This window comes from Charadrius vociferus, unplaced genomic scaffold (assembly GCF_000708025.1).
Source record: "Charadrius vociferus isolate BGI_N301 unplaced genomic scaffold, ASM70802v2 scaffold202, whole genome shotgun sequence".
Lineage (NCBI taxonomy): Eukaryota > Metazoa > Chordata > Aves > Charadriiformes > Charadriidae > Charadrius > Charadrius vociferus.
Window position 1 is genome coordinate 1887698 of NW_009647242.1, and position 12342 is coordinate 1900039.

A 12342-nucleotide genomic window follows, 5' to 3' on the forward strand; every position below is an offset into this window, starting at 1 on the left:
AAACAAAAATTACCTTACCTGTATCATTTGTGTCAGTTCTTATATCATTCTAAATTAAAACATCCGAAACCTGATGAGTTACATGGATAGCATGGGAGAAGTTTGTATTTTCCTTCTTTTAAGAAAGTCTGAGTAAAGTACTGCTCTCGTTTGGGCTACCTTGACACAGGAATCAGAGAGTTCAATGATGCAACTGATATTGAGGCCCAATTTATTAGTTACTGACAGTGTACAAAGACAAAGATGGTAGTTTAGATTGGTGGGTGAAAAAGCACCCTCGTTTACTCAGTAGCTAGTCACTCCTCAGGCTCGTGTGAAGTTCCTGGAAAAATCCTGAGGATGGGTCTAACCTGAGGAAAGTTAAAGGCTGTATGCAGACTGACTGGGAATTGTGTAGGACGTTCTATTGGGAAGGGGTCTTGTCACAAATTAAACAGATGATCTTCTCAACTTTACAGTACTTACCTCTCATTTAATACTGTACTTATGGGTTAATATTAGTCAGCAACGTGATAGTGTAGTAGGAAGGCAGAATATTCTGTTCCCTTTTGACATGTATGTAAGTTCAAAGTTTCTTTTACCAGTTGTTACAGAGAATCTCATTCATTTATCAGGTTTATGCGTTTGAGAGTTATTTGTCAAAACCGATCTTACTCTACATCGTTTGGTTAAGGTTGATTGCACATGTCAGACTAGAAAGAATAGTAAATACTCTTTTTAGACGAGTAACATTGATTGGTGGCATTTTCTCTTTTACGTAGATTTATATGACCATGTTGTCCTGTCATCTAGGTTCAATAAAGGCCTGTTCTCAATCCCCAATTTAGCTAACACCACTGTACCTAACGGCTCTGAATTAATGTGATTTGTCAGGAGCAATAGGCCACAGTGATAACCAGAGCACGTTGCTACATCTTATTCTGACTGATCTATGAAACAACATTGCCCATTTATTCTTTTGCGCAACATAATAAACAGTCTCTGGGCTTTTACTTTCATGGCAGGTATTGAACAACTGAAACCTTCGCTAATTTACACAATGGTTTATCTTTTCTCCAGCTGACTTCAGGGGCAACTCAAGAAGGTATACCATAAAAATTAATGAGTTCAAACATACTAACGTGTCACACAACAGAGCAAACAGTGCATACTTTGCCATTAATATTAGTCACAATTAGAAGGTGATTGGGGCACCTACTGTACAAAAATACATGTACTGTATTAGTGTCTAAAGAGAACGGTTTGCCATACTGCAGTGTCATAGATGTATTCCAGCCATTTCCAGGAAAATGCACTAGAAAAAAGATTTTTCCCTCACAACAGAACTTGTAAATGTTTATACTCTTCTCCTGGGTTCCCATTTTTTGACCACTGAGTAGAAGAGTGTGTTTTACGTTAATGCCGTTTCCTCTGTTCGTGGTTCATTGTCAAATTCCGTCCATTGTTCTCATGAATATACTTAATTATGAGGCAGCCACATGCACCATCTCTTAGTATATCTGAAAGTTTCTGTATTGACCCAGTATTACCAGGTGGTTTCATGTTCGGTGAAGACAATGCTGTTGCGTGGTAACTGTGTGAAGGAGGTATTTCAGGTGCCCGCAAGAGCAATTCCTCAGACCGCCAGCTTCCTTTGTGTTGCCTGAGGCTTCTCAAATATGAGCAGTATCCGGGCTGCAGGCTGTATAAATTGGTCTAGAAGTCTGCTACCTGTGCCAGCTTCTGAAGGGTGCTACAGGTGTGGAGGTACATGTCTGGTTAAATGTGCCTGTGTATCAGATCAGGAGATAATGGCGTTTGCTTTCCTAACGTATGATGGACATGTGATAGGAAGGGACAATAATGACACTGTAAACCAGACGTGATCAACTCAGAAAAAGGGTTAAACACTTGTGATAGATTCTGCTGAGAGAGACAATATTTGTGACATACATCTTTTCCTCAAAGATCATTCTGATCCAAGTATCTACCAAAGGTAGATTTACCAAAGGTAGCATCCACCAGAAATAGCCACTTTATTTGCCATCTCACCACAGTAATTCTTCTGAGAGGTATTTGTTACAACCTTTTATTTCTTGTTAATTTACATATTCATGAAGGTTCCTGGGGTGAAGTTGGGATAAACTGTCACTGCCATATGTGTGAAGTGAAAAATATATGTCTGCACTCTTTATTTTTCATTTCTCAGTTAGATGTGTGCTTCCTTCATGCAAAAGAAAGAAAACCTTAAGAACACATGCTTGTCTGTCTTTCGAAGTCTCTAGAATTAGCTTGTCATGAAATGTAAAACTAATATGTAGTTGTAAAAACCACTGCCAGCATTTCCCTCACTAGTGGCTGATGGCTAAGTAGATTTAGAAATGAAAGGGGTTATTATAAAGTGATTACTGAATAGCTAGGTATGTCATTTTAAACAAGCAGCTAAAATCTGTGTTGCAGATTCAGAATGTAATCTTGTTTGTATCATTCATACTTAAAATCTGATTTTGATTGTGGAGGAGTAATCATGTAATGTAGGTAATTTGACAAAAATACATCAAATGATGTTTTTCTTTCATTCCTTATTTAAATGTATTAGAATTTAAATGACTCACCATTCAGAGTGTACCTATAAAATGACAACAACGTAAATATTAGATTCAATTTGCGTTGGTTCAGATTTAAATTTTACTATAAAGTGAAAAGCTATCAGCTCTCTCCTGAAAGAAAATGTATAGAAACTAATACGTTAAAAATACTGCTAACTTTGAAAAGGTGTTATTGATGATTAAAAGGGCATTATTGATGGTTAGACCAATATATTTTGCAATTGTGAATGTCAGTCTGAAGACACAGGCCTCATGCGATATGTGTAGCCATGAACTGGAGAACAGGAGATGAAAAAGTTAAGGAAGCTGTCTCATGCAGGATTATATCGCTCCTTCATGTCTCTGTGTCCAGTGCTTGTAACAATATGTTACTAAAAGCTTAAATCCAGTGCCTCATCTGGTTTCAAGCAACAGCTACACTAATTTTTTGTAAGCGGTGAGCTGATGCCTTGGATGCCTGTTAGAATATGCTTTCAATGAATCTTCTATAATTGGCTAAACATCGTGGTTCTTTCCCAAGAATTCCAATATTTTTAGCTCGTGTTTCAACTAGAAATATCACAAAAAGAATCCTCCTAGTCATAAGCTGATATTAGTACTTATGATCCTTCCTGGAAAAAGTAGACCTCTACTATATCTCACATTTGAATTTGAGGAGAAGTGAGTGAGGATTCAAACTGGCTCATTTTAAGAACTTGGCCTGCTCATTTTACTGCTGTGAGCTGTGAGTATGTATTTTATTGTTTTCTGAGCTCCGACATTTTGGCACTACCCAGTCCTGGCCACAAAGTACAGAAAAAACTTGTTGAGTGCTATGTTCTGCTGTGTTAGAAATGAGACTGGGAATTAGGATTCCATGGCTTTTGCTGATGCTTTGTAACCTTCAGCAGAGAATTCATTTCTTTTGAGCTTCAGCTTCTTTGTATATAAACTAGGAAAAATGCTATTGTCATACCTCATACAGATACACAAGGTTTAATTACACAATACTTCTGAGGTATATATATGGCAAAACAAAATCAGTGGAAGCACGATCTTGCAACTGGTTCCAAGCTGAAGAAGAATGGTGTTAGCTGTAATCTTACTGACAACAGGATAGTCTGGGAGATGCTAGCTTTTCTGTTTTTCCTGGTAGACTGCTGACATCTCTGGCAGGAAAAAGAGGCTGAGTATGAGCACATGCTGTAAGTGAGAGTCTTCCAGTTCTCAGATGCTGGGACATGGTTTAGTCCAGAGACAGAAAACTATCTGTGGTGAGGTTGCTCTGAGATTTGTTTTCTTTATGCTTAAGTCTTGTCCTACAGATGCCTTCTCTCCATTGTGACACTGTGGATGCTGATCATGTTAGTAAAGGTGCTGGGGGAAACGTATGCAGGAAGCTTATTCCTGCCCTCTCAGTGCTCATAAGTCTCCAATAACTTGGAAGGCTGCAGAAGGGATCCCCACAGGGTACTGCCCAAAGGTAGCATCCTGATAACTTCAGGGTGCCTATGCCCTTGCATTCATCTTCCTTTACTGGCATTTTGACTGTGGAAGACACATGAATATAATTAAAAGAATATATAATTATAAATAATAATAATAATAAATTAAAAAGAATATAATTTAAAAGAAGACATTTTTCCAGAATTTGCTCAAAGAAAAAATGTCATAGTCACGTTTTCAGCATATAAATATATATATATATATGTATGAAACTGATTACTCCTTCCTCTTTTGGATTGACTATCATTTCAGCTTTGCTGTCTCATAGTTCTTTCTCTTGTTAGCACTGAAACTCTGCAGGGCTTGCATCCCAACATTTTTTAAAGTGTCAGGGAGTATGTTTAGAAGACTGATAGAAGTGCTGCTTTTCTGTGGGAGGCATCTGTTTTTGCAGAAGGAGGGACGTGTTCTTTTGGAAATGCTATTAGCAAGTAACAGTGAAAGATCGGTAAGAATTTTAAATACCGTCACTTGAAATCTTTCCTGGTGATGCTGGATATCTTCTGTGGTCATTTACTTTTATCTAAATAATCTTAGTAACTATTGTTATCAATTTCCATGGCTGCTCCATGAAAGGAAGTAGAGATATCCCAGATGAAAAGTGTTTCAAGTTTTTTACAAATTTACTGTTGTTCTTTGCTACTTTAAATATTTTTGCTTGCTGCCACAGCACACTGTGTTCTTCACACTGTGTTCTTAGATATGTAAGATGACCAACCTCTAATGTGCACCTCTTTACTCCAAGGGTTGTTTCTGGATCTTTGAGAGCTTTGTGCACACTGGTAGCTTAGTCTTTGGTTTCACTTTAAAATGATTGGACTCAGCAGGACAATGACATCAGCAATATCATATTAGGATTTTGATTTTGCTCATTTTATTAGTCATTTGTGCCTTTGTTTCTTTGCTTGCCTTCTCTTTGATTCCTTTCTTTTGTAACCCAAATAATGGACAGGATGAAAAATCATGAGGGTAAAGTGCCCCTTTTCTTCTTCTAGTCCTAACTACAAAGCAGTTCTTTGTATTAACAAATTTCACTGCTCCTTTGGATTTTAGGTGCAGCTGTGTAAAACCGATGTGTTTCTATTGACCAAAATAAAAATGTGTTAAAAAGCTGTGAAATTACACCACCCAAAATCTTGCCCATCATTTCTTTCCTCATTACACTCTGCAGTTTTTGGTAAATTGGAATTCAAAAAACCCTGATGTGTTACCAGATTTGATAAATCCTGGGGTATTTTGAGCAAAGAAGAGCTCTTTTTGAACTTCATTCTGTTGTTGAAGAACTCAGATGAAGAATAATTACAGTATAGAAATCACTCCATCACAGTTGAATGTGTTCTTTCACAAAACTGTCTGAGCAAGTCTGCAAACAACCTCAAATTGTTTGCAGTCATGTATAGATTGGATATCAAATCAAATAAGGACAAGCCAAATAAGTAACATATTTTACCTATTTTCTTTTTTGGGGTTGATGTACAAATATTGAGATTTGTTTTCTAAAAACAAAACATTGTTACTTTGATAGCAGCTGGCTCACGAGGCATATAGTCTGTTCCCCAATACATGAAATGGTATTTCACCCCTATATATGAAATATTTCATTACCTCATGATCTGTGCCCCTGAGGCATAACATAATATTGAGACTACTGAGGAGCAGCAGAGTATCTGTTTAACTGGAGAACTGTTGAGTTAGTAGAGCAGTCTGGCTTTATAACCTCTGCAGGTGGGGTTTTACCAAGTAAGGAGAAACATGGATGAAATATGGTGTGCGTAAATATATATAAAGTAAGAGTTGTGTAGTCTCCATTGTTAATGTTTAAGTGTTCCATATTGTAGTTTCTCTGTAGAGAAAAGTGAACTTCTCGTGTCTTCTCCTCAGCTGTTCTGCTTTGTTCTTTCCTGGAACGTACTTCTGATTCAGTAAAGTGCACTGACAGTCTGACCACTTTTACCAGTGTTGGTGAACTCTTAAAGCACATTTTCAAAGAAGTAGCCTTGCTTGAAACAAAGCACGTGTCTTAAATTGTCTGCTGAATCAGATATGCCCCTGATTTAGTGTGTGGAATCAAGGCTAAAGGTTGTACGTGCTTTTGGTCTCCATCACTGTAGTATGCAAGTTCCTTGCAGGTGTTCATGAAATTATATGCAACACCCTCTTACACTGATGCTAGAGTACTATGGTTCCCACTTTACTCAGAGGCAGTTGGTGTGAGAAGATGTTAAGTAAATTGAACAAGACTGCTTAGGCAATCTGTGACAAAGCCTGCACATTTAATTATCATTGGTTAAATTTTATTTTTGAAAGAACTGTAGTGGGTAATATCTTAATTCTCAGATGATTCTGGTTTCATCTTAAATTTTTACATTTTCGTGCTCTGTTCATCCTTTGCTTCCTGTGGAAGGACAATAGAGTCAATTCTGGAATTTAAATCAGAAAAATTGTGATTACAGAGCTAAACCACACTAATAATTTGCCTAGACAAGAAGTAAATCCTTCCTTCCTATTGTTCAGTTGTTTTTCAAATGGTACCTAACACATACCAGATGTCTGCAGCTACTGGCGTATCATGGAGCGGCTGAAAATCACCATGCCGTTCCTTTCTTCGTCTCTTATTTCGGTAGGTCTGTGCAGTCTGTGGTGAAAAGGCAAAACTTCCAGTCTGAGTTTTCATTCTAAACCCAAGTTTTGATGATCAATGGCAGGATGCTAAAAATACCCCTAAATGTCTCTGTGATCCTGAAATTGAGTTTCTGAAAAAGCATTGTACTTGTGGTAAGAGGTAAAGTGTGAAGTTCCAGAGAAATGAGCTGTGAATTGCAGCTGCAATGGAAATTGATCCTGTCTGTCAGTCTCTGCTCCATATTCTCAGGAAAACAGAGTGGAGCGGGGAAGGAGCCAAGATCACCCATTAAATGGGATGCTAAAATGCCAGGGGCTAGAACCAGGCTTGCTGGTCCCTCAGGTCAGAGCTGCAACTGTCAGACTTCACTGCTTGATACCCTGCTGAAGCTGGCAGAAGGAGAGCAGCATGAACCCGCAAGGGGAATTAGTAAGAACTACCTGGCTAAGCTTCAGGCATGACAGGCTGCGCGCACCTTTGGGAGGAAAAACTTCTTCTCTTATGAATTGGTAGGCCTTATTTCCCCCATTCGCCTCATGATTTGCACCAGTGAGGCATAAGAAAATAGCTGGAATACTGAGGAACAACAGAGGCTCAGTTCGTCTAGGGCACTGCAGAGTGAGTGGAGAGGTCTGGCTGTATAACCTCTCTGCAGGTGGGCCTCCACCAAGTAAGGAAAAAACAAAGGTTCGGCAGATAGATGTTGAGGTATGAGGTGTATATGTTGCATGTAATATAATCGTTGTGGCATGTTAATCTCCTTATTCATCTTCTGCTCTGAAAAATGAGATTTCAGTTGTGATTAGCACTATGAAACAACACTTCTCTATGTAGCTGTCACTTACCTGATGCAAGGTAACAACAGCAGACCATTGCTACGATGACAACCTTCAAGTACTGTGGGAATAGTTAGTGCAAGTCTCATGAGCACATCAGCAGCATCTCTATAGAACGCTTACTTTGTCACTTGAAGTTGAGAGCTTACTGTGGGAAAGTCATAAAAAGATCCTGTAGAAAATAAAAACTAAATGAAGTCATCATGCTGTGGTAATTAATTCAGCTTTCCCTTTTAAACCATGGTCATTAGCTGTCATTCTTTTTGTGTTGGTTAACAGTTTTCTTCCCTGAATATCCTGCATCCTTCATGATGAAGAGCATATGCTTTCCAGTGTATTGAAAGCAATGTACTGTGCTCTCAGAACCATATCACATTAAATATTTCCTCTGGGGTATAGAACGATACCTCCAGAGGAGCTCAGTGCTAACTTGATCAAATGGAAAATTCTTTTTCTATTTTTTGTTGCAATAACTGCTATTTTTCATGGCTGTTTTGAGTCACATGTTTTTTTTAATCCAAAAGTTCCATTGTTACCCTTTTTTTTTTTTCTGGTTAAAAGTAGACATGTTTCCCGTCATCTCTTTCCTGCTTCCTGTATGAATTAACTTAATTTAACCAAAAAATTGTCATGTACTTGAAGCGTATAGGTCTGTTATGACTGAGAACTCAACTATATAGAGCAGATGAGAAGTGATATCTCAGGTCTCTAATGAAGTCATGTCTGATAAATGAAAGGGGCGTGTTATTGGAAAGAAAAATAGAGCAAATAAAGTAGTGGTACTTCAGGAATTAAGTTTATTTGATAAAAGAAATAGTAAAGAATCATCTATTCCAGTAACCATGTCTATTTAGAGAATTTTAAAGTGAGGTTGAGGACACAAAGTGGATAAATTCTTGGGAGTACAGACCTGTATCTTCAGAGGCTTTCACGGGCAAACCTCTTTGGAATATTCAACCTCACTTTCTCAGTGGACATCCCCCATAAACCAGTGGTTATCCCACCTACTGCATCATATAAGCTCTTGCTTTATTTTTCTTTATATGTCTTTGTTGTGTCCCAGGGTTTTTTATATCCTGCCTCTCCCTTTCTTTTCACTAAGTGTTGTCATTGATTGGTTGACACATTGACTGGTTGACACACTACCCGAATGACCCATGAAAGGGTCATTAGGGACCTATCAGTTGCATAATCTCTGAATGAATGGTAAGAAAACCAGATGTGAGCTGCATAGCTGGCTGGTACTGTGGATTACAGAATCAAGTCAGGAACCAAAGCAACCAGGGTATTTGCCTTGTCTGATGAGCTTTATCCTGTGAATATCAACAAAAGCTGTTTTGTCTCCATCTTTTACAATCTAATCTCTTTTTTCCCTGGTCTGTTTTGTTAGAAGTGAAAATGTATCTGTCATTCTCATAGCAATGACTTCAAGATTTAACTAGAGGGCTAACTTGTACTTTTTATTAAGGTAACGTGACATAAGAAAATCTCCCTCCAGGGCAGAAATCTTGGATAGGTTTTGATCCAGTTTTTTTGTACAGCTACTCAATTTCAGTTTGAAAATGCTATGAATTAGTTTTATGTCTCTAATGAAATGATTTCTCAGCTCCCCTGTGAATTTTCTGATGTGCTTACTACAGAACTAAGCAGGATGTTCCATGTTCTTGCAGCTAGGAACTTTGTTCAACTACTTAATGTTGTGTGTCAGGGTCACCTCAATTTTGTTGATTTTCTAGTCCTATTTAGCCCATTCAGATAGCATTACAGTTACACAATACCTATCAAATGTCTTTTGCTATTCGTAGTCTCACCTAAATGAAGAAATGCTTAGAAGCTGGTATGAAACAAAAAAAATAAAAAAGGAAAACTCCTTTTTCATTAAATTTATGTCTGAATTATGTAGAAGTAAATGCTTAAGGAAGACCTGAAACTCTTAGGACCTGCCAGTCTTTGAGGTTTGTTTCTTATTAATCTTAATTGTTGTAGCAACAGAAGATATCCCAAGCACCCCAAACGCCATGATTCTTAGCTGGGGTATTTGAGTGTGGAAGCAGGTAAATGGGTTTATAGTGATTTATCCTCGGAGAGGACATTTTTACCAGTCACTCTAGTCACTAGAAAGGAGTCAGGATTTGTTCTGTTAATGAATTTGTTTTGCATTGCCATTTTGTCACCAATTGGCAAATATTCTATGTTGGTGATCAACACTGTTGGGTAGTGGCAAATAATTAAAAAAAAAAAAAAACAACAAAAAACACTGGGGGATTAGAAAGGGGAAAAAAATATCCTGCTTTGTAGACATTAGAGAGAACAAGCAATTTCTTAACACCTTTTCTTCAAGGAGTTAAGATGAATAACATCTTTGAACAAATATTTCAAGCATGCAGGGATTTTATTAAAAAGTAAAAAGATGAAATCCTGTGTAAATTGTTTAGAACATTCCTAGTGAAGACATGTTGATTAATAAACATAAAAGAGGGAAGATGCATATTAATTTGTTTACGTATAAGAGGCTTCTAGCTCATTAAAAGTCTTCTGAGCATTTAACAAGTGAAGCAGTGGATAAAACCAGACATTGTCTTTAATCTTGTTGAGGGCTCCAATATGAAAGAAACCCAGATTATTGCTAAATATGTGTAATAGCTCTGTTAATGACAGTATTTTAAAAATGTAGGGTGTGTGTCAACTCAGTGGTTTTGCTGTAGTACGGTGGAAATCTGGGTTCACTTTTCTATCTTAATTGCTGGGACCAGTAGGAAGATTTAACTTCATCAACCACAGCCTTTGGTTCTTGTATATAGAGCCATAAGTTCTTGGGTATGATTTTATTAGATGGGATTTATGGCTGGTTATCAACTGGGAGATCTCTAGGAAAGCACAGATGCAGTAGGATATCGGCTGATGTACCTCCTGTCTGTTTCTTTTGATTCTTTGCTAAACCACTGCTACAAAATGAGTATTTGGACTGTTTATTTTAGATGTGGTAAAAAAAAGAAAGAAGCTATGCGCAACTACTGTTTACAGGAAAAGAACCCTATGGACTATTTTAAAGGAATTGGAATATTAACTTTATGTCCTGGCCAAATAGAGATTGAGTAATTGCATTCAGTCTAACTTAAAAACAAATGAATAAGAAATAGCTGAAGAACCACCTGACACTTTTTCTTTGTATAAACAGTCCTGTGAGAAAATCACCAAGTATTGGCAATTTTTCCCTAAAATTACCTTTTCTTTTTAGATACTTGTTTTGTGAAGTTTTTTTTTCTCTAAAGGTGTTAACACAAATTAATTTGTAAAAAAATACTTATTTTTTGCAAGCAACAGATACTTAAAAAACAAGCGTCATTGAAACTGTGTCATGCACTTCGAGTTTTAAGCATAAAAACCCTCTTGTATTTTGTTTGGTCTTCATTTTTCATCAAAGACACTTCTCTCTCCTTTTCACACTGTTTTTTCCTGATTTTTCAGAGACCTATACTTTTATTGTCATTTGCACTACAAGAGATAAAGCAATGAATTTCTGTTTCTGCTTATATGTCTTATTTATAGAACTGCATAACTTCTTGTTTCTCATGTTACTTACTATTATAATATGAATAAATAATCATACCAGAATTATGTTGGTAATTTTGCAGATCCAATGCGTGGGCCACGAAAACTAGAGGTTGTGGAGATCAAATCTAGACAAATCACTATTTGCTGGGAACCATTTGGATATAATGTCACGCGTTGCCATCGATACAACCTCACAGTCCATTACCGTTACCAGGCTGGAGGACAAGAGCAAGTGAGAGAAGAAGTAAGCTGGGATACAGAAAGTTCACATCCCCAGCACACAATTACTAATCTATCACCATACACAAATGTCAGCATCAAATTAGTACTAATGAATCCCGAAGGACGAAAAGAAAGCCAAGAACTTGTAGTACAAACTGATGAAGATGGTGAGTTTTTGTGTTTACATGTACGTATACATTGTAAATGCATACTACCTGATAGTCAATACACTTTTCTAAATAAGCGCATGTTCTACTTCACTAAAATCTGTAACAGATTTTCCACCAACTTCACCAATTTTAAGGCAGTAAAGGGTCTGTTAAAAATGTTATAATGATCTTTCACATAACCTATAACAACACACATCATTTAATCATTTCTTCATTAAACTCATAACTTGTGCTTGAACTATGTTCTTCCTTTTAAAAGTTCTAGTATCAGTTTGAAGAAATTTCACGTGACTGTCCTCAGTATCCTCCATTTTTTCATTTAGAGCAATAACATAATTTGTGAAACTCTTTTTGAAGCATGGACAGCAGAATTGGCTACTGTATCTCTGTAATGCTCTAACAATAGTGCATGAAAAGGTTATACCATCCTCCTAAGTCCTCTATGATATTATTGTGATACCAAAATGGGACTTCCTTGTTGAATTGGTCATGCACCAGGCATCAGTTTCATCTTTCCAGAACACTCCGTGCTGAGGTGTAGCCCCTTAGTGCCCTCTACAAGTGTGCCTTAGTTTTTTTGAGCTTACTTTTAGGCATTTTAAAATGCATGCTGTTCAAAGAAACCATATCAAATGACTGGCATTGCCTTATATAATAGATCCGTCCTCCTCCTCTTTTCATCATCTGCAGTCTGAACAGGCATGGCTTTCTATTTTCTTCCAGATCAATGACAGATTTATTCCAAACACGTTGGAAAGATTTCTAGAAAAAACTTCAGCAATGATGAGTTCCGCTTATAATAAATACTTGAAGTCTGTCATTTAAACCTATTAAATAATTGAATATATGCTGTATTTGTTTTG

General features: G+C 37.1%; 1 protein-coding gene across 1 annotated transcript in view; it reads left to right on the forward strand.

The window, feature by feature from the left end:
- The window catches only part of PTPRM (protein tyrosine phosphatase, receptor type, M), a 379063-nt gene that overhangs the window by 144052 nt on the left and 222669 nt on the right, over positions 1 to 12342 (forward strand). Inside the window, exon 8 of the mRNA XM_009879983.1 lies at positions 11168 to 11476. Coding sequence (XP_009878285.1) covers positions 11168 to 11476 — 309 coding nt within the window. The remainder of the gene's footprint in view (positions 1 to 11167; positions 11477 to 12342) is intronic.